Source organism: Lipotes vexillifer, unplaced genomic scaffold (genome assembly GCF_000442215.2).
Source record: "Lipotes vexillifer unplaced genomic scaffold, Lipotes_vexillifer_v1.1 scaffold63, whole genome shotgun sequence".
Lineage (NCBI taxonomy): Eukaryota > Metazoa > Chordata > Mammalia > Artiodactyla > Lipotidae > Lipotes > Lipotes vexillifer.
Window position 1 is genome coordinate 372,692 of NW_006784492.1, and position 21,851 is coordinate 394,542.

At 62.7% G+C, this 21,851-nt stretch overlaps 1 protein-coding gene across 2 annotated transcripts in view; it reads left to right on the plus strand.

Moving 5' to 3' along the window:
- DOK7 (docking protein 7) overlaps nt 1-21,452 on the plus strand; it is a 29,039-nt gene extending 7,587 nt beyond the window's left edge. Inside the window, exons 3-7 of one of the 2 annotated variants that reach the window (XM_007456858.1) lie at nt 5,032-5,262; nt 7,317-7,517; nt 17,657-17,776; nt 19,546-19,662; nt 20,737-21,452. In XM_007456858.1, coding sequence (XP_007456920.1) covers nt 5,032-5,262; nt 7,317-7,517; nt 17,657-17,776; nt 19,546-19,662; nt 20,737-21,452 — 1,385 coding nt within the window. Of the gene's footprint in view, nt 1-5,031; nt 5,263-7,316; nt 7,518-17,656; nt 17,777-19,545; nt 19,663-20,736 lie in introns of those variants that run through there. The other variant, XM_007456859.1, reaches the window with a different exon arrangement.
- Nucleotides 21,453-21,851: the final 399 nt, after the last annotated feature.

Genomic DNA, 21,851 nt, shown 5'->3' on the forward strand with positions numbered 1-21,851 from the left:
CCCATGCGGTCTCCCCCTGCCATCGCATGCCGTCCACCCCTGCCATCGCATGCCGTCCGCCCCCACATGCTGTCCACCCCTGCCATCAAATGCCGTCTGCCCCCACATGCCGCCTACCCCTGCCATCGCATGCTGTCCACCCCTGCCATCGCATGCTGTCCGCCCCCACATGCTGTCTACCCCTGCCATCAAATGCCATCCGCCCCCACACGCCGCCTACCCCTGCCATCAAATGCCGTCCGCCCCCACATGCCGTCTACCCCTGCCATCACGTGCTGGTCCCCTGAACAGCTCTTCCTCAGTTTTCTTTTTATCGACCTTTTTCAGCGTTTGACTGTCTCCCCTCTTGGGTTTCAGCTCCGCAGAAGCCGGGCTGTGTCCCCTGGGTCCCCGGGCTGCTCATGAGCAGAATGAACTGGGCTGAGGGCTATGGGGGAGGCCGCCCCGCTGAGGGACGGAAAAGGAGGTGGGGTGGGCTCCGAGGGGCCCCACTGGGGGTCTTTCAGTGGCCCTTGTAGTGAGCAGGGCCCACTACGGGCAGAAGAGGGCAGGGGTGGGCTGACCCCAGAGGCGGGCACGCTCCCCTGGGTGTCGTGGTGATGGGGAAGGTCCCAGGCCCCAGGCCGAGGCCCCTGCTCATCCCACTCTGTGCTTGCGGGCGTGTGGCATTCACCGAGGGCCTCTGTGTGCCAGGCTGGGGCTGTGCTGGTGCCTTGACTCCGCAGAGTGAGTGGTGTCCATTTCTCAGATGGAAAATAGAGGCTCTAAGAGCTGAGGGACGGGTTCCCAAACACAGATGCGGGACGTGAACCGGGTCAGCTGGTCCCCATTGTGGCGCCTGTGCACAGTGGTGGAGTGTGTGCGTGTGTATGTGCAAACGTGCAGGTATGTGTGTGTAAGCACGTGTGTGAGCACACACGCACGCACGTGTGATCAAGTGTGTGGCTGTGCACGTGCACAGGAGTGTGTGTGCGTGTGCCTCTGCGTGCACCCCCTTGGTTTACTCTTTGGCACTTTTGTCATCGCCCTATCCGTGCCTCCTTTCACTACGATGACCCCGGTCCCCTCCACCCCTGGCTGAGAGCTGTCCCGGCAGTGAGCCGCCCAGGCCCTGCGGTGGCTTCATCTCCTGCCCCTGGAGTCCCGGCACCCAGGGCCAGGTTGCAGCCTGGCTGTGCCCCTGCAGCTCCGCACCGCAGCTGGATGGGTGCTGCCGTGAGCGGGGTCCTCAGGCCCTTGCGGCCCGGCGTGGAGAGAAAGCGGCCACGTGAGTGGGTGGCCCAGAGCGCGGGGTGGGAAGGCCAGTGAGCTCCCTCGGCAGCTGACCGGGAGACCTCGCCGAGTGACCAGCCTCGCTGGGCTTCTTGCGAGGGGCGCAGCCCTGGGTGCTCCCAGCGAGGGTCCCCTGTGGAGCTGGCCAGTCGGTGCAGGCTCCCGTGTCCCTTTGTGTGGCGCGTCTGCGGGAAGGGCTGGTGGTGTCACTGCTCCCTGGGGACACTGGTGCTGTCTCTCCGGGGCACGACCTGCTTTGTCTCAGGCCCAGACCCGAGAATTTGTGTTTCTCCGGTGCCTGGTACTGAACAGCTTTCTACTAAACAGCGCTCCTCGCAGAATAGGTTTTAAAAATAGGATCAATTCACGGCCCGAAGTGATGGGGAGGGAGAGGGTGTGGAGCAGCTGCCCATCAAAGGGCCCCACCCACGCCCCTCCCAGGAGCGGAGCTCCGCCTCAGCTAAAGGAGCCCAGTGGCGGGGGCTGGAGGGTGCCGGCTGAGGGGCTGGATGGCAGCTGCCCCAGGCCAGCCGTAGCCCACCTGTGACTCTGGGCAGCTTCCACCAGGCAGAAGGTGGGGCTGTCACACAGCCGTGACCCTCACCCTGTTCTGTTCATATGTAAAATGAAATCAGTGACGCTGAGGGTGTGTTAGCTTCCTGGGTCTGCAGTAATGAATTGCCACAAACTGGGGCGCTTAAAACAGCAGAAATGTGCTCTCTCACAGTCCTGGAGGCTGGAAGTCCAAAATCCAGCAGCGTTCTCCCGCTGAAGGTGCTGGGGAGCACCCTTCCCATCGCCTCCGGCTCGGGCGACTCCAGGCCTCCTGGGCTTGTGGGCACGTCACTGTGACCTGTCTTCTTGTGGCCTCTCCTCTGTGCATCTGTGTTTCCTTTTTTGTCTCTTATAAAGACACTCGTCTTTGGTTTTTTAAAATATATTTATTTATTTATTTTTGGCTGTGTTGGGTCTTCGTTGCTGCGTGTGGGCTTCTCTCTAGTTGTGGTGAGCGGGGGCTACTCTTCATTGCGGTGCGTGGGCTTCACATTGCGGTGGCTTCTCTTGTTGCGGAGCATGGGCTCTAGGTGCGCGGGCTTCAGTAGTTGTGGCACGCGGGCTCAGTAGTTGTGGCGCGCAGGCTCTAGAGCGCAGGCTCAGTAGTTGTGGCGCGTGGGCTTAGTTGCTCTGTGGCACGTGGGATGCTCCCGAACCAGGGCTCGAACCCGTGTCCCCTGCATTGGCAGGCGGATTCTTAACCCCTGCGCCACCAGGGAAGTCCCAAGACACTCGTCTTTAGATTTAGGGCCACGCGGATAATCCTGGGTGACTCATTTTGAGATCCTTACCTTGTTCACGTCTGCAAAGACCCTTTCTCCAAATAAGGTCATGTTTGCCGACTTGGGGGGGTCAGGACGTGGACATGTCTTTTGGGGGGCCCCCATTCACCCCACTGCAGGCGGGTGAGGGTACACATTGATTCTCAGATCTCTGTAAGGAGTAGGATGTGAGCTGCATTTCAGATAGAGCCAGGATCCAGAAAGATTGTACCGGCCCAGGGAAAAGGGTCTCAGGGACACACGTTGGCTCTTGTAAGTAGGTCCCCAAGCCAGCCTCGCAAGTGCAGGTGTCCAGGGTGGCAAGACCTGCTTGGCAGCAGGAGGCGTCTGAGGAGCGTGACGTATGGGGAGACACAGGGGCTCGTAGCAAACTAGGCTCTAGACCACGAGTCGGCAAACCAGGGCCCTGAGCCAAATCCGGCCCGCTGCTTGTTTCTCTTATAAAGTTTTATTGGAACACAGCCATTCACTTGTGTGTGGTCTGTGGCTACTTTCGCAGTTCAGTAGTTGTGACAGAGACTGCGTGGTCCACGTAGCCGAAAACAGTTACTGTCTGACTCTTCACAGAAAGGGTTATGGACTTTGCTCTTGGCTATATCACTGGGAGCATAACTCCTAGAACAAAGGAGTGACAGTCTGGCCCTGCCTTGCTGTTAAGGCCACAACTAAAGCGAATGGTGTTTCCTGTGACAGAAGGCCCTCACCCTCGTCTGTGCCTGGTGATGGGGCTGTCACTGCTCCAGCAGAAGAGGGCCTGCCTTCGAGAGCTCACCTTCCAGGGTGGGGAGTGGAGAGACTGGAAATAGGGGACAGACAGCTACCTAGAAAAGCCACCGAGAGAGATGCCGGCCTTCCCTGGGGAGAGGAGTGGCCAGAGGGGTCAGCGTGTCTGGGGTGGGGCAGCCCGTGTGGCTGGCAGGGCTGTCCTCATGCCTGTGGTCCCTTCCCTAGCTGCCTCGGTGGCTTCCTTTTGGCCACACACATTTTTACTGGGAGTCTTACTGTGCTCACCGCCTCCCCAAGCTTTTATCTCTTGGGCCTCTGGTGACACATCAGGGAACACTTCCATAACAACACATGCCCTTCATGCCACGTGTGTGACTAATTTCTCTCCGGGCCGGGCCACGAGTTTCCTAAGGGAGCCATGCTCGGGAGAGAACATGCTGGAACCCTTGGGTGGGCAGATGGGTTTTTGTGGGTTCTGGGGTTTTGTTTGTTTCCCTCAAAATGAGAACACCTGTGCTTTTCTCTGACATAAGCATTCCAAACACTACAAACAGGGTCTCAGATAGGAAGTGGAGCTCCCCCATCGCAATCCCCAGATTTTGTAAATACAGGCGTTTCGGAGCCCAGTCACCCAGGCTGGTCTATGTACTGCCTGGGGCTGCTTTCACGCCCGACGGCAGACATGGGTGGCCGAGACAGACTGTCCACTCTCTGCCTTCATAAGGAAGGGGCTGTGGCTGTGGTTTGATGGCAAACAGGCAGGAAGCACCACCCTTGTTCTCCGCTGGTGGGAAAGATGAGTCTTGAGTCAAGCTCGTCGGGATCTGGTTGTCACCTGCGTCTGTGGCGCTGCTTTTCCACGGTTTGGAGGTTGGGCCGGGGAAAGCAGTTCATCGCTTCCTCCCGCGCCCGCCGGTCCGTCCCCTCCTGCCCGGACGAGGGGGCTTGATCATCGAGCGTCCGTGAGGGGCTCAGGGCTGTCCGACATTCAGTGTTCAGGTGTTCACATTAGGCCCTGGACTCCTCACCTTCATCAGAGACTGGGCGGTGGCCGCACTGGGCGCACTTAGGAGGGTCGCTTGTGCTCTGATCTAGGGCGGTTCTCCAGGGCCACACAGGCGGCCAGGAGCAGCGGGGATACCAGCACAGCGATTAGGGTGTTGAGGGAAATGGGAACTTGAGACAGACTCCGGCGCGTCCCCTGCAGGCTCTCGGGGGCGGCTCGTGTCGGGTCTGGCAGAGGGACCCAAGCCCAGTGGCCCTCCTGCCCTCCCCGGCGCTGGAGACCAGCTCACACCCTGGAGACGGAGAAATCCAGGAGGTGAAGTGGGTCTGGGTGTGGCAGGAAGCCACCCTTGCAGGGCCAAGGCGGGAGGCCTGAGTCCCCGGGCAGGCTCCGGGCAGGCTCCGTGCTGTCCTGCCAGCAGCCTGAGTGTGGCCCCCATGGCCCCAGGGTCTGGGGCAGGCCGGAGGCCCTGGCTGGGGGCCAGGGTCAGGTGGGCGGGCCAGCCAGGGGGTGTTCTGAGCCCACTTCCGCTGTGTGGCCGGGGCCGTGTGGGTGGGGTCACCCTCTTGCACACGAGGAGGTGGAGGTGCAGGGTGGCCGGGGCCCAGACTCTCGGGCGAGGGGGTGCCGGGGCTGGGGCGGTAGCTGCACTGGGCCTGCGTGCCTGACGGCCCCCCGCGCCCTCCACAGACTGCCTGCTGATGCTGGCCTACAAGGACAGGTCAGAGCGAGCCAGAGGGATGCGGGAGCGCAGCAGCCTCGCGCTGGAGGACATCTGTGGCCTGGAGCCCGGCCTGCCCTACGAGGGCCTGGCCCACACGCTGGCCATCGTCTGCCTGTCGCAGGCCGTCATGCTGGGCTTCGACAGCCGGGAGGCCATGTGTGCCTGGGACGCCCGGATCCGCCACGCGCTGGGTGAGGGTGAGTGACACCGGTGCGGGGCTCCGGGGGCCCAGCCTCTGTCCTGAAGCGTCCCGCGGGCCCCACCGACGGGCTGCAGAGGCCAGGACGTGACTCCAGGCCACGGAGCCCAGTGCTTGCTGAGCGCCCTCCGCTCGGCCGCAATTGGGGCGGGGGGCGGGGTGGCTGGCCCCTCTTGAGCTCCCTAACTTTTGACCCCATTCATCTGAACTAGAGCTTTTAGCCCCAGCGGGCGGCTGGCTAAGCAGGGTGATCCACAAGTGCTACCCTTGGCTTCTTACCGGGCTGCCTGAGCCCAGAGCCGGGGCAGCAGGAGAGGTGCGGTGTCGGGAGCACCGTCCCCCGCGTGTCCCTCAAGGGGAGTAGCGGGGTGCGGGGAGTGCTCTTGGGAGATGGGGGGACCCAGCCCACCTCTCAGCCCCGCTGCCCACCCGGCTGTGTGAGCAGAGGCGGGCGGGCCCCGAGCTGAGCCGTCAGAACCCATGATATTTTTTTAAAAAATTTAAAAAATTGAAGTCGAGTTAATTTACAATTGTGTTAGTTTCAGGTGTCCAGCAAAGTGGTTCAGTTACACACATAGACGTATATTCTTCTTTTTCATGGTCTTTTCCATTATAATTTCTTACAGATAATGAGTATAGTTTCCTGTGCTATACAGTAGGTCCTTGTTGTTCACCCATTCTATATATAGTAGTGTGTATATTTTAATCCCCACGTTCTAATTTATCTCGAAACCCATGATATTTTAACACTGTATTTTAAAAATTCAAAATTAAAGCCAAAAGTCCGTGACGAACAAAGTGTCAGAATTTAGAGTGAAGCTGGGCTCCGAGCCACCCTCAGACATTCCCGTCCTCAGCTGCCCCAGCGCCACAGCCAGCCTGGTCTCGATTCACACATTTGCTGTTTCGCTCACCGTGGGCTTTTTGCATTAATCTTTGTTGTCTAAATAATCATTAAAATGTCGGTGATCTGGGCCACTGTTTTGTGCCCAGGTAAGGCCCTTGCTCACCTCACACCGGCCCAGCCCGGCTAGCGGGCTGCGGCCCCTCCTACCTCCGGGCACCCCCAGAGCAGTCCCCTAGTCTGGGGACATGTGGACGGCTCAGTGAGGGGATGCAGTGGCAGAAGGGAAGAGCCGCACCTTTCCAGAAAGTTCTGCGGTTGGGGGTTCCCGCCAGTTCAGCCTGGCTCAGGGCACGGCTCCTTTTCTGCTATGGGGCAGGCAGGGCCCTTGCACAGAGGTAGCTGGCGCACTGTTTTGGCACCTTGCCAGAAATCACGAGGACACTGATGGGGTCGCTGACCCCCAGCCTCCTTGGGCCGGGCACGGCAGGCCCTCAGGGCTTCCTGCAGGGGCTTGGGTGAGGCTCAGGGAGAGGGAGGTGGGGCTGGGACTGGGCCCCTCTGGGTTGGAGATGAGGCTGGTAGGCACGTGCGGGTAGGCCGCCGTCCACTCCTGGTCCCGGCTACTCCGGGGTGCACCCTCTTCCGAGGTGGGAGCCATGTGGGGAGAGAAGACCATCCTTCTGAGGGGCTTCGGGGCAAAGCGCCGAGCCGAGGTAGTGGATGAGATCTCGGGGAGCAAGTTGTCCTGCTCGGAGCCAGGGAGAACCCCTAACTGGAGAGGGAAGGGGGTCCACGGTTTCCCGAGCGTCCCTGTGGTCAGGCTGGGCTGTGAGGCAGACCTTAGACTCTCCACGGACCAACGGGAGGCTGGGCCTCCTGCGCCTCCGTTTCCCCATCTTTGAAATGGGATCACAGCAGCTACCCTTGGCGGGGGTTCTCAGAGGACGTGCTGTGAACAGGAGTCCTGAGGTCGCGGACCTAACAGGAGTTGCATGTGAGCTTTTACTGGAGCTCGCCGGGGCCAAGTTAGGATGGGGAGGGGGCCCCCTGAGGATGGGAGAGGTGAATGTAGCCACCTCGGGGCTGGACGCTGCGCTGGGAGGCCGGGTGGGGCAGACCTGCCCTCTGAGCTGACCCTGGGATGCTGCGCCCCCCTCCCCCGCCTCTGCCCCAGCGACGCCCTCTCGCCCCTGCCCCGCCCTTAGTGCACAGGTTCCACGTGACCGTGGCTCCAGGCACCAAGCTGGAGAGCGGACCCGCCACCCTGCACCTCTGCAATGACATCCTCGTCGTGGCCAGGGATGTCCCTCCGGCCGTCACGGGGCAGTGGAAGCTGTCGGACCTCCGGCGCTATGGGGCCGTGCCCAGCGGGTTCATCTTTGAAGGAGGGACCAGGTGTGGGTACTGTAAGTATGTGGGCCGTGGGGACCTTGGGCCGCGGGGCAGCCCCAGACCTCCCGGCTTCCTGGCCCGACCGTGGTTCAGAGCCGACCCTCCTGCTTGCAGCTGGCCTCTCGGGGACACGGCAGGGTTATGTCTTTTAACGTCGAGCCCAGACCCTCAGCTGTCTCTGTTCTTGCTGTTGGAGGGTGGGTGCTTGGAGGCTGAGAGGAGGGCCCCTCCCGCAGGAAGCCCATGCAGGGGCCACCCGGAGGCAGCTCACGGGCCTATGTCCCAGGCCACAGAGCATCAGAGCGGCTCAGGTTGGCTTTAAAAAAAAAAGGGGGAAGAAGAATAGGTGCGTTTATTGAGGACGTGCTGAGAAACTCCGTAGTGGACCCGCCAGCTCCCTTGGCCCTCCCAGGCCGGACGCCACAGGTGGGGGCCGAATGCGGCGGCCCAGCAGTGAGCCGGGGTCCCGAGGGCCAAGGTGGTGTCCGAGCTCCTGCAAGCTGTCCTCCAGGCCGGGAGGGGTGTGGTGGGAGTGGGGGATGTTCCAGTGCCCCCAGCCTGCTGTTCTCCAAGTTGGGGGCCGCTGTGGACCTGCTGTCACCGTGGGGAGCGAGAAGTCCCTTTCCACCTCTCCAGAGGGGCCGAGCCTATCTGCGTGGCCTCCCTGGGCTTGCGGCCGGCCGAGTGCCTCCTGCTGACCAACTGGGCGGCCTCGAGGGCCACGGTCTGTGGGCTGTGCATCCCCACCTCCGTTCAGCCTGGGACCCTGGTCAGGGGGATCATCGGCCCCTCCCTCGTGTGCAGGGTGGATGGAGGCTCTAAGCCGGGGACGACCTCTTTCCACCTCTCCACCCCCGTAAAGGGGCATCAACCGCCCCCCTCTCTACCACCCGCACCCTCATGAGCGCATGAAGATGGCCAGGGCCTACTGCAGGGTCTGGCACACGCTCGGTATGGCCAGGATGGGGGCCCACCTGGCTCTGGGGCCTTGGTCATGCCTGGATTTCTCTGGACAGAGGACACGGTTGTGCTGCGTGCTGGGCATCTGGCCCCCTCATTTCCGCAAGGGGTGTGTGAGGTGGGACAGGCTGATCCGGCCCAGCCGGGCAGCCCGCAGGGCCCTGCCTTTGAGGGAACAAGATGTAAGCTTCAAAGGTGCTTAGCAAACAGTTGAACAAGCAGGTGAGGGCCAGGTTCCTGCTCAAGGCAGCAAGATGTCTGTAGCCACTGAATTGTATGATGCTCCCTGGTCCTGGGCTTGGGGGAGGTTAAAAGCTTGGAGAGGCAGAGAGGCAGGGAGGGCTGATGTAGCAGAGGCGTAGGTGGGCCTCTGGGGCGGGCAGTTTGGCGCAGTGGCCCTGGAGCTGGTGGGGCGGCCGCAGACAGCACCCGAAGGGCCTTGACCGCGGCTGGGCCTGTGCATTTCCCACCTGGAGTTTTTGAGTATGAGTGAGGGGTGAGCACAGCTGTCGGCCTGCCTGCCTGGGCTGTTGTGGAAGGGTGCACGGGACATTGGCCAGAGTCCTTTCTGCTGGACAAGCCGTGGGCCACCTCGTCTTTGGTACATCCGAGGTGACAGCAGCGGGTGGTGCAGGGGACCCTGGCCCAGCTTTGTTTCCCTCCCTTGCGTGGCTGGCCGGGAGCCGCAGGGCACAGCGCACTTGGCACGTGGCGGCCCTTCCCTTCCGAGATCTCCATGTGGGGCCCTGGAGCTGCTGGGGGCACCCCGGGCAGGGTCGGGGGGAGAGACCAGCGTCCTGGCTGGAACTGCGGAATCCCTGTGCGCTGAGCCTCAGACAGGATGGCTTGTGGCTGCTTTGAGGACTGCGGTTCAGACCTGGGGTTGGTGCTGGCGTGTGCCCTCAAGCGGGGGCAGGCCAGGAGGACCGATTCCTTGGAGACCGTTTTATTTGCCCGGACATAATGTAATAGAGCCCTCTGGATAGATATTTTTCCCCTGAGGCCTCAGGGTTGAAAATTCCGACTCTTGGTGTGGGTGGGCTCCTTCTGCGATCGTCAACAATTCCAGGCATCGGAGCAGCACTTCCTGCGAGGGCAGAAGCTGAACCTCGAGCCGCTGTGCCTTCCCTGGGTCCCCAGCGTGACCGCCCTGGTGCTTCTGCCCGAGGCCTCGAGTTAGCTCCGTCCACAAACCCGGGCTGGCCCAGCGGATCCGCCTTGACCTGCAGGCTGCAGGCCAGACATTCTCCCTCCTGCTGAGGGACCCTGGACCAAGAGAGAGTCCCTGTTGGGCAACCTCATCTCCCCTCCAGGCTGTCTGGAGGCCCCTGGCCAAACCCACCCGGTCAACGGTGGCCGAACACGGTGGTGGGTGGCTAGGCCAGCCTGTCCCGACCCTCTGCCCCCGGCAGGTCCCACTGGGCTCCGTTCTCTTCCAGGGACAAGCTTGCCGCTGCTCTGCTGGTTTAAGCCAGTTTTTAGGCTGTTACTGGACTCGATGCAGGGCTGGGTGGGAAGGAACGGTGCACCCCTGTGCGTGTGGTCAGAGCACCAGGCCACTCAGGACCCGGGCCGTCCTGGGAGGAGGGCGGCTAGTTCAGGTCCAGGAAGGGTGTGAGTTAGGGTCCTGGGGCCACGTAGCAAATGACCACAAACCGGGGCCTTAGAACAACACAAATTTGTTCCTTCACTGTTTCGTTCAAAGTCAAAGTTGGGGAAGGGCCGGGCTACCTTGGGGGGAGCCCGTTCTGGTTCCCGGTGGGGGGGCAGGTGTGCCCGGGCTCGTGGCCGCGTCACTCCCGTCTCTGCTCCGGCATCACGGGGCGTCTCTGTAGGACACCAGTCGTTGGATTTAAGGCCACCCCACACTCGGGGATGGTCTGTCTGAGAGCCTTCACTTGAGCACACCTGCAGAGACCCTTTTCCAAATAAGGCCACAGTCATAGGCTCCAGGATGTGAACCTATCCTTTGGGGCCACCGTTCAGCCCATGACAGGGGTCACCTGAACTGCGAAGGTGCCAGCATTCAGATCTCGATGAGTCTGTGGGCACCGGGACAGAGAGTGGGTTAGAGTCCCCAGAAGGCCCTGGAGGGTTTTGGATGTAAGGAATCAGCATCTTCTCTCCTGGGGCAGGTCCCAGCCTGGACCCTTGGCACCCCAGGCTACACCCCCCCTGGGCCCTCAGACTCAGACCACTCCAGAGAGCAGTAACTCGACCCTGGCCCCCTTCACCCATCCTGAGGCCTCGGTGACTGGATGTCAGGAGAGGGCCCTGGAGAGTGTGGGGGAGGGGTCGGGCAGGTGTGACCAGGACCTGGCAGGTGTGCGGGGGGCTCCGTGTGGCTCGGGGTACCACGTGGGTGGACGTGTCCTCTCTGTGGCCTCCACATGGATGACAGCCTGTTCAGATTATTTGGATGGGGGTTGGGCTTGGTGGCCGGGAGCTTGAGGTCCCCCAGCGTGGCCCGATTCTCTCTCTCTGGGGGTGGTCACGGCCCGCTGTGTGTGTTTAGGGCTGCAGGGCAGGGGCAGGACATGCTGGTGAGGGTGGCACAGAGATTGGGGGCCCTTCCCCAGCAACAGGCTCAGCAGGCAGGGAGAATGGTGGGCCCGGGAGAGTGGGGTCTGTCCGCGGTCTGGAGCCCAGGGAGGGCTTTGGAGAGGGCCAGGGGGCATTTGAACAGGGCCTAAGCATGAATGAATGTTTCTAGGATGAGGGGCCCCAGAGGAGGTCCCCGTCCTTTACATTGGCAGGTCCTGTCAAGGGCACTTCAAGGGCATTTCCACATCCATACGAGCCGGCTGCGGACAGGATCGGGGTCCTGGGATGCTGAGGAATTCAGCAGGTGGTGGAGGGCAGGGGTCCAAGGCTGGCCCCTGAGCCTGTGTGGGCTGCGTCCCCTCCCCTTCTCCCTGGCTCCTCGGGGTCCAGGCCATCCTGTCAGCCCCTCGGGGTGCAGTGAGCATTTTAAAATGATTTTTATATGTGCGTAGAGCAGACACTCTGAACTAGGGAGAGACGGTCTTGCCACGCGCCTGTCCAGCTCTGAGAAGCCCTCAAGTGCCTCTTTTGGGCCTTTGGGTCCAAATGCTGGTCTCGCTGGAACTGCTGGAGCCCTGGTCTTGAAGCCCAGGAATCTTGGGGAGGAGGGAATGCATTCAGGGGCTTCTCTGTGGCCTGCACTGGGTGAGGGGTTGGAGCTGGGAGCGCACGGCTGGGAAGACTCAGCCTATGTGGGAGGACACAAGGCGTTTAGAATCCTCGGGGGCACGAGGGGAGCCGGGGAGGGCCACAGACCCCAGCCCGGGAGCGTTGGGGAGGCCCTCTGGAGGTGAACCTGAGTGGGGCCTCTGCAGGGTGAATAGGAGTTGGCCCAGCCGCCGAAGGTAGGGAGGGCTGGGGGGAAGAGAGAAGGTGCTCCAGCCGTACATTAAGCACGGCTGGGTGACGGGAACAGTGTGTGCGGGGTGGCAGAGGTGAGGTAAGAGGAGGAATCTGGACCAGGGCTTGCACTGTGTTCCCAGGGTAGCAGGGAGCCATCAAAGGTGCTAGAGCAGGACAGTGCCACCCACAGATCTGTGTTGAGGGCGATAACTGTGGCCCCAGGGTGCAGACGGGATGGAGGCAGGGGCCGTGAGTGGGCGTGAGATGTGGATCCGCTGAGGCAGGGTCCTGCTGTGGGCGGCAGCTGGGTGGGTGGGCAGGGCCTGTGGGTTCAAGAATGTTAAGGCGGTGAGTGAGAGGGGGAGGGAGGGTGGGCCAGCCTGGGGTGGGTGGGGAGGAGGGTGAGGCGAGGCGAGGTGCCAGCAGGGTGGGCCTGGGCTGAGCGGTCCAGTGCTTTGCCGGGAGCGTTGGGGAAGCCCTCTGGAGGTGAACCTGAGTGGTGGGGCAGGCGTCCCAGGCTAGGTTGCAGCCCGTGCAGAGGCACCGTCAAGAACCTGTTCAGGTTTATACTTGGAGGTTCAGTCTCCCCTTGGGAGACTGAACAGCCTCACAGGGGCCTGTGACGGGCCCCTGTCACATTTCTGACAGGTTTATGGTTGATTTCAGCCCTCTGCCCTGAAGTCTCTGCTCTGGGGGTGGGAGTTGGGCCCGGAATCTGCCACCCTTTTGTAGTCCACTATGGCATTTGCACACGGGGATGGTTCTGGGCGCTCTGCGTGTCCAGGGAGGTGACACTCTGGGTGTCCAGGGAGGCCTCAATTGCACAGGGCCAGGGAGAGATGGGGCTGGGCTGATAGTCACCCCAAGAGAGCCCCCTGCAGGGCTCCATACTGCGTGGGGTTCTAGGTCCTCACACCAACCCTATGTGGTGTGTGCACATCCCCATTTTACAGGCAGGGAAACTGAGGCACGGAGCTGTCCATGAGTTGCCCTGGCCTGTCCCTCTGAGCGTGGTGGAGCCGAGGTCTGGCCCTGGGGGGACCTGACCCCACACTGCGTGCCCTGCTGTGCTGCCAGCCAGCCCAGCGCCTGCCTGGCACTGGGGTTAAGTGGGGCAAGACCACTTTTCAGCTCTCAGCAGACTCAGGGATTCCTTTTTGGGGTGTTTTGCGTCAGTCTGTTTCCTCCTAGGCAGAAAAGCAGGCCCCGTGTCCTCCTGTCCTTGGGGACCTGCAGGGTGGCCTCTTGGGACCATCTGGACGTGATGGCATGCGAGCCTCATCCCACATCTCCAAATGGGAGATGCCCGCTGCGTGCAGGCGGTGTTGTCAGGGCAGGCGGCTGGCACTTAGCAGCAGCCGTGAGGATGTGAGGTGCCTGCACTGTGTGGCTGCCTCCTGCCCGGATGGGGATGGGCTGGGCTGAAGAGGGTGGGGAGACGGCTTGCTCGAGGATGGGACAGAGCCTGCTTCCCGGAGGAGTTGTTTGTTGGTTTTTTGTCTTGCTTTTGTTTTACTGTGGCAAAATACACATAACACAAAATGTACTATTAAAACCACTTTTAGCATGTAGTTCAGTGGCAGTGAGCACATTCATGCACATGATTCTGCCCCCATCACCATCCCCATCCCCAGAATCTTTTCATCTTCCCAAACCCTGTCCCCATTAAACACTCTCTCCCCATCCCCTCTCCCCGCCCAGCCCTGCACCCTTTATTCTACTTTCTGTCTCTGAGTTTGATGACTCTAGAGACCTCATATAAATGGCATCGTGCAGGATTTGTCCGGCTTGTTTCACTCAGCTTGTTTCACTCAGCGCAGTGCCCTTGGGGTTCATCCACGTTGTAGCAGGTGTCAGAATTCCCTTCCTTTTTAAGGCTGAATCAGATTCCACCGTATGGATGGACCACATTTTGTTTTTCCATCCATCTGTCGATGGACACTTGGATCGCTTCCGCATTTTAGCTATTGTGCATGATACTGCTATGAACGTGGGTGTGCAAATATCTCATCAGGACCTTACTTCTAATTCTTTTGGGTGTGTGCCCAGAAGTAGAATTGCTGGATCAGATGGAGGTTCTCTGTTTAATTTTTTGAGGATCTGCCACACCGTTTTCCACACGACTGCCCTGTTTTACATTCCCACCAACAGTGTACGAAGGGCCCAGTTTCTTGCACCCTCACCAGCACTTGTTTTCGGTCTCGTTTTAGCTTTCTTTTTCTTTGTTGTTTAAATAGTAGTCCTCCTAGTGGGTATGAAATGATCAGGTGAAATTTAAAACTTCATTTCGAATGAACTTAATTCATTGAACTTTGCTTCTTTCTCCCCAAATAAGGGCAGAGACAAATGAAACATTAATTACTAGATGTTTTACTCTATTAGGAAACTCTGTGTGAAATAATATCCCAAGGGGCTCAGTTAGCTGTGCCAACTTTCTGACTGATAATCAGTGCTGTCTGGACTTGAACTTTCTAGAACCTTCTGGGCAGGAAAGTCCTCCCACGCCTTCAGACTCTGTCCTCGACTGGACTTCACAGTGGGGTCTTTGTCAGCAAAGGGTGGAATGCTTGTTCTCTGAGGAGCTGGGGACTGAGCTCTTAATGGGGTCCAGTGACAAAGGTCTGGACGCTGGAGATTAAACTAACTTCAGATGGGAACCGGCCGGGATCTAACTGGGCTCATTGAACGTTTGAAGGAAGGCCTTTCTTTCTCACGGCTGGTGAATCTTTGAGTTGAACACAATGCTTTTCCACTGGAGATATTTATAACGCGGGCGAGTTTTCCGCACCCCTGAGGATCCACAGTGTCTGTGTCCATGAACCCGCAGGCGGCTGTTTCCTGCTCCGCAGGACTCTCTCTTCCGTCTGTTAATCTCCCGTGTTATTTATTGCTGTGGGACAGACACCCCAAACTTAGTGCTGTTTCCTGGCTTGTGATTCTGTGGGTCAGTGGTCTGGGCAGGGCTCTCAGGGCTCTCTCTGCTCTGCATGGTGCACTGGGGTCACTCGGGCAGTGGCATTTGGTGGGTGGCCTCAGGCACGGCCTGGGGCCCTGGTGCTGGCTATTGGCCGGGGCGCCTCAGTTCTCCCCCGGGGCCTCGCCCTCCAGCAGGACAGCCGGGTTTCTCACAGGGTGGCTGGTTCCAGGAGAGCAAACGGGGGGGGTCTCCAGCCCCTAAGGCCTCGGCCCCAAACCCTAAGGAGCGTCCCTCGGTTACTTCCTGTGGCGCAGACCCCGGGAGAGGGGAGTGGCCATGCCTCGGGGTGGAGGCTTCACGGACGTGGTTCAGAGGAGGCACGGGGGGCGTCGTGGCAGTGACCACACCGGGACAACGTGGCAAAACGGGTCCAGGCCCTAGCTTGCCTCCCCTCCCCCAAAACAGACAAGCAAACAAGAAATGCGGAGAGCCCTTTTCTGGGGAGGGGAGGGGGCCCGGCTGCCTCCACGCCCCCCTTTCCATCCACACTGAGCGCAGGGGTCTCCTGGGCGCCTGGCCCTGGGTTAGACACGGGACTGCGGACGACTCAGAAGTGGTCCTGCCTCAAGGTGCTGGGCCTGGCGGCCAGGACAGCGTCAGACCCGGGAGGTAAAGGGTCGGGGGGTCTGCCCCAGAGGAGGTGTCCCCTGAAAGCATCACCGGGTGAACCGTCAGGGGTCAGGAAAGGCCATGTCACCCGAGCAGAGTCTCAGCAGGAGAAGGGGTGTTACGGGTGGCTGCGGGGAGCTGTGGAGGGGGACGGCCGGGCCGGGCACACCTAGGGAGCTTGTTGCCCCCAAAGCCTGGGGTGGGGAGGGGAGCCGCGGGGCAGCAGGAGGTCGCCACTGGGTCCGGGAGGCCTTGTCCCTTGGTTGTGAGGCTCAGGCTTGGGAGCTCACAGATGCCCGTGGAATGCCACCGGCTCCGCTCCTCCTGTAATGTGGTTTTTTATAGTCGGGGGACTGACTGTGCCGAGGCCTCTGCCAGCTGACCGTAAGCTCCGGATTAGAGGCCTGGCCCCGGGGAGCGGGGGTGGCCGGGACGGGGCCTCCTCCCCACCTGCCCGCCATCGGCAAAGGTCCCGGGCTCGAGTTCTAGGTTGGGAGGGACCATCCCCCAACCCAGCCCCTCTGGGCAGCGAGCCTCGTGGGGGCCCCCGGGGGCCCCCAGGGTGGGCCTGGCTCTGCGTCTGCTCAGACACTCCGTGGTGCCAGGACGTGGCCCCTCTCTGGGCGTCCGCATTCTCACCTCCCGAGCAGGCGTGTCACCGGTTTGGGCCCTGGTGGCCGCCCAGGGGCACGGCGGCCTCACCACGTGTGGGACTGGCCCGGGTCCCTGGGATTCGGTGCCAGCAAGTGTGACCGGGACAGTTTTAGTGTGCCTCTTCCCTGTCTGCCCCGGGCACCCTCCTTCCAGGCCTTTCTTTGGGCAGAGGGAGGAGGGCGAGGCACCAAGGGATTCCTGTGTGGTGACACCACGCCGGGCGTCCAGCCCCGGTGACCCGGCGTCCCCATTCACTCGGCTGCGGGACTTCATTCACGCTGGCGGGGCTCTGGCCCAGCGCAGGGCCCTGCGGCCGCTCTGCGCCCAGGCATCTTGCAGGCCCACGTGCCCCCTCCACCCGAGCCCCCTGGGCTGGGATCCCAGCCGGGCCTCCCCTCTGTCAATGAAAATAATCAATAAACCATCAATAATAAGAATAGAAGAGAGTTTTATTTGAGCCAAACTGAGGACTAGCCCTGAAACCTGCTTCCCAGATGACTCCGGAAAAGCAGGGTTTTCAGCACAGTTTTATATCTTGTCAGAACGAAGACCATCAAAGAAGTCAGGGTGATGTTTCTTCAAGGTTTCAAAAAATAATTAAAATAAAAAAACAGACCAGCACGTACACAGAGAGTCGCGTGGCCTTGGGCACCTGGGAGGGAGGCGTAGCATCGAAGGAGGAGGGGCATTTATTCAATCTTTACATTCAACACGGACAGTCTTTACTGCTGGTCGACGTGCCCTTTTCTCTAATAATTAAAGCAGATGTACAATTTGATAGACCACAAATAGGCTATTTTAGTTAGCATCAAATTCAAGTGAACTCGTGTATAAGCCACGATGACTTTCCCGTATCTCAGTTTGTAAACGTGTCTTTTAAAATCACCTCTGTGGGTGGGAGCCCCGAGGCTGGATCTCAGCCCTGCAACTGCGCACCAGGGGCTCCAGTGCCCCCCACCCAGAAAACAAGCCAGGGAAGAGGGGAGGGGCTTTGAGGTGGGCCAGGCTGCTTCGTCTGCAGGGCAGGAGCCACCGCCTGTGTTTTGCCAGCTTCCCCTCACCACAGCCCGGGTGAGGAAACCAGGTCTCGCAGCCGCCCTCCTGGATGTGCACCCGCCGCCCACCCCTCAAAGGAGCATGGGCCAGAGGGAGGGGCTGCTGGGCTCTCCACGCAGCTGGGACGCCCTCCTCGGCCCCCTCTGTGACCCCCATCCTCCAGAAGTTGCCCCAGCTCCTCTCACCAGCCCGGGAGATGAGAGATGGCTGACGGCTTGGGGCCAGCGGGCAGGACGCCCTCTCCCACCTTGCTGAGGCCGTACAGCTCGGACTCGGGCCAGGATGGTGTCCTCAGGCCTGGGAGAGCTGGCGTGTGGCCTGAGCTGCCTGGATGGCTCACGTCACCACAGTGCTGTGGGGACATCGCCGCGGTGCTCGGGGGGAGGTCTCACGGGTTGGCTCAGGCTTCTGTGGGCAGTCGCTGTGCAGTGGCCCTGAGCCCGCCCTGCAGGGGCCCCACCGACCCGAGCTCTGGCCAGGCTGACACCGGGGTCTGTCCTCCCTCTGCAGGGGCTGGGGTCTTCTTCCTGTCCTCGGCCGAGGGACAGCAGATCAGCTTCCTGTTCGACTGCATTGTCCGCGGCATCTCCCCGACCAAGGGCCCCTTTGGGCTGCGGCCTGTTCTCCCAGGTGGGTGCTGGAGTTGGGGAGCCCAGCCTGGCGGGAGGGTCAGGTGGGCTGCTTGATCTCGGGCTCCCGGGGGCGTTCGCACCGGCACAGCCCCTCCTCCACGGGGTCTGGGCTGCTGGGACGCTCAGAGGCCGAGGCTTCCGGTTGGGACAATTACTGCAGCTGCACCAGGTGGGCCAGCAAGAGGCCCGAGCCCGGGACCCCGAAGACCTTCCGAGCCGGCCCGTCTCCCAGATCTGGGCTGGGCCCTCGCCTGCGGTCGCTGGGGTCAGGGCTGGCTCCATGGGAGCCAGAGTTCGGGCTGGAAGTCGCCTTGTGAGCTGGGATCTCAGCGCATTGGGTTGGTAGGTGCCAGGGCTGCATGAGCTGGCCTGGCCTTCTCTCCCATTTCCCTGGCTGTGGCTGGGACACTGCTCCTCAAGAGTCCTGGACCAGGGATGGCGCTGGCCCGCGGAGGGCCACGCTACCTGGGCACGACTTCCCTCAGGGAGGCCGGGGAGGCCCAAGCCCATGGCAGGGACAAAGGCTGGTCCTTGTCATCGCAGCTTCCTTTGACCGAGGCCCTCCGGGTGGGTGGTATCCAGGGTCACCGATACTTCCCTCGCCCCAGTGAGGCAGCGCTTGTCCCCTTGTCCAGGTGGGAGACCAAGGCCTGTGGCCGGGCAGCAGGTGGTCAGTGAGCTCACATCCGTGGCCTCCTTGCGTGGGCACCATAGCCAGGTCCGGAGCAGGTGGAGCTCCCAGGGAGACAGGAGCTGGCGACGTGCCAGGTCCCTTTTCTCCCAGTGTGGGCCCCTCAGCCCCGCAACCCCCTAAGCGGGCCGGGGGGGGGGGGGGCAGTTCCTGTGACCAGGGCCTCGCCGCCCGGGCTCTGCGGTGTGGTGAGGCAGCGCCATCTTCTGGCATCTTCCCGCATTGCAGCCGCAGGTAGTGGTGTGGTTGGCCGGGATCAGAAGGGGGCTGGCGTGGATGGGGCAGGTGTGGACAGCTGGGGTGTGGACAGCTGCGGTGTGGACGGGGCTGGTTGGTCCCTGCTCGCTGAGCCTGGCCGGTGTCGTGTTGAAAGCCTGTGATCCTTGGGGACTCTTGAGATGTGGCCTCCACTGGGTCAGCAGCCTTAATTAACACTCTGAGATTTGGGGGTGTCTTCTCAAGCTGACCGCTGCTCGGTCAGACCCACTTGGGCACCAAGGCCCAGAGGCAGGACCTGCCTCACATACAGTGGGGAGGGAGAAGGGGAGAAGATAGCGTTCCGGGGTCCACCCTGCCCCAGGCATGTCCTGTGCATTCCCATCTTGGTCCCCTCGCGCGTGGCGTGCACTGTCTCTGCTCCCACGTTTTGCAGTCATGGCTGTGAGGTTCAGGGAGGGCAAGTGGTGGGGCTGTGAGTTCGTCCAGTGCCAGCGTCCTGCTGCCTCACCAGCAGCAGGAGGGTGTGCCAGTGTCCTGACCCACTGCAGGGACTGTCCGCTTTGGGGCACGGGGCATCTGCTGGTGGTCAGGGGGGGCTGTCCTTGGGCCCAGGACACAGGATGACGGCCGGAGACCTGGACGGGGGTGGTTTGGCTACCATGAGCTTGGTGTCTGGCAGCTGGGGTGCTGGCGTGGGGAGGAGCTGGGGCTCCCAGGGGCTCTGTCGTGGTGCCGCGACTGGACCGAGGTCCACAAGGCCCTGGCAGTGCTGGGGTAACTGTGATGTCCTGAGCAGTGGGTGGGCCGCAGGGACAGGGCTGGGGCCGCCTCCTCGCTGACCGTCCCCTCTGCTGCAGACCTGAGCGCCGGGGGCCCTGCCGTGGAGGAGCGCGTGGCCCAGGAGGCCCTGGAAGCCCTGCGGCTGGAGAAGCGGCTCAGCCTTCTGTCCCACCCTGGCTGGCCGGGCAGCGCAGGTAGGGCGTGGCCTGGGCCGGGCGGCGCAGGTAGGGCGTGGCCTGGGCCGGGCGGCGCAGGTAGGGCGTGGCCTGGGCCGGGCGGCGCAGGTAGGGCGTGGCCTGGGCCGGGCGGCGCAGGTAGGGCGTGGCCTGGGCCGGGCGGCGCAGGTAGGGCGTGGCCTGGGCCGGGCGGCGCAGGTAGGGCGTGGCCTGGGCCGGGCGGCGCAGGTAGGGCGTGGCCTGGGCCGGGCGGCGCAGGTAGGGCGTGGCCTGGGCCGGGCGGCGCAGGTAGGGCGTGGCCTGGGCCGGGCGGCGCAGGTAGGGCGTGGCCTGGGCTGTGAGTGGGCGCCAGTGGCCCTGGGGCCGCGGCTGTCCCTTTAAGGCAACCTCCCAGCTCCTGTTCCTTCATTCATGCCCCTCCCTCTCTCACTCGTGATGTCACACTCATTGAGCTCCGGCCTGGATGCTGACCGTAAGCACGGTGCCCCCGTGGGTGCCGGCTGGGGGGTTGGGTTCGAATTCCTTCCCAGCCACCGGGGTGTGGCCTGGTGAGGCTGTGGCTTCACCATCTGTGCCCACACAGAAGGCTCAGGGGTGCTGGCTGCCGGGAGAAGGCTCCTCAGCTGCTGTGCTCCGCGGGGAGACAGATGGAAAGGGCCGGCAGGCCCTCGAGGGGACGCTGCAGCTCCGGGGGGTGGTGGGTGGGGTCTCCTGGGCCAGAGGCGGGGGAGCTCTGCGGGCCCTCTGTCCTGTGTGATTGTCGCCAGTCCCACGGGTGCAGAGTGGGGACGGCAGCCTCTCCGTCCAGGCCCCTAGAGCCGGGGGCTCAGCTGCGCACGGGCCGCCACCTTCCCGGAGGAGGGCCTCACGTCTGGTTCCCAGGGGTATGGCAGGGCAGTGGGCGAAGGGGCCGTCCTAGGTGACGCTGGGCGTGGAGGTCCAGGCAGGGTGTGGGTCAGCCGTCCCGGGGTGGCGACTGGAGACCGGAGAGCTCAGGCCCTCAGCAGGGCGGGGGCGTGGGAGGGCTAGACGTCAGCCCACCCTGGGCAGCCCGAGCCCCACAGGAGTCTCAGCCCCCGACTCTCCGCTCAGGGGACGACCGCAGCCTGTCCAGCTCGTCGTCAGAGGCCAGCCACTCGGATGTCAGCGCCAGCAGCCGGCTCGCGCCGTGGCCAGAGCCCTCCCCGTCCTCGGCGGGCGCGTCGCCGGAGGGTCTTGGGCTGGCGGCCGCCCAGACCCCCGGGGAGGCCACAGCGGGTGCCTCAAGGCCACCCCCCAGGCCGCTGCGGCCCCGGCAGCTGCAGGAGGTCGGCCGCCAGAGCTCCTCGGACAGCGGCATCGCCACGGGCAGCCACTCCTCCTACTCGGGCAGCTTCTCGTCCTTCGCAGGCAGCAGCCTAGACGTGTGGCGCGGGGCCGATGAGCTGGGCTCTCTGCTCAGCCTGCCGGGAGGCGGGGCGCCTGAGCCCGGCCTGTGCGCCTGCGCCCCCGGGGCGGCCGAGTACCAGGTGCCCACTGCACCGCGGCCCCACTACGACACGCCCCGCAGCCTGCGCCAGGCGGCCCGGGACCAGCCCCCCACCACACAGGCTAGCGCCAGCGACGGAGCCGCCGGGGACTTGGGCAGCCGGCCGGCGGCGGGGTGTCCCTCCGGCTGGCTGGGCGAGCGACGGCGGGGACAGGCGACAGAGGCCCCATCGGGGCCGGGCGAGCCCTGGGAAGCGGGCGCCCCCCACGCGGGGCCCCCTCCGGCTCTCTTTTCCGCGTGTCTCGTCTGCGGAGGACTGAAGGTAAATGCCCCTCCCTGAGGGCGGCGGCTGCGGGGTGGGTGGTGCCCTCGTGGGGCTGCCCTCGTGTCGTGGGGCAGCTGGCACTGGGCTCGGTGGGGCGGCCTGGGGGCCGGGGGGGTCCAGCCTGCAGGGAGGGCCGCGGACGCAGCTGGAAGTGCGTTCTGGAGGGTGGGAGGCTGGTGGGGGGCCGGGTCGGGGGGCAGAGCCCAAGGACCAGGTGCCCAAATCAAACAGGAGCCTGAGACTAACCTCCCTGCGCGTTGCGTTGTGTGTCCGAGGGGCTTCACCTGCTTGCGTGCACAGGTGGTCTGTCCTTTGGGGGGTTGCTGAGGCCCAGGAGGCCCCGGGGACTGCTGAGGGTCTGGCTCTCAGGACCCCGGGACCCCGACGGCTCACTCACAGCCGCTGCTTCCTGAA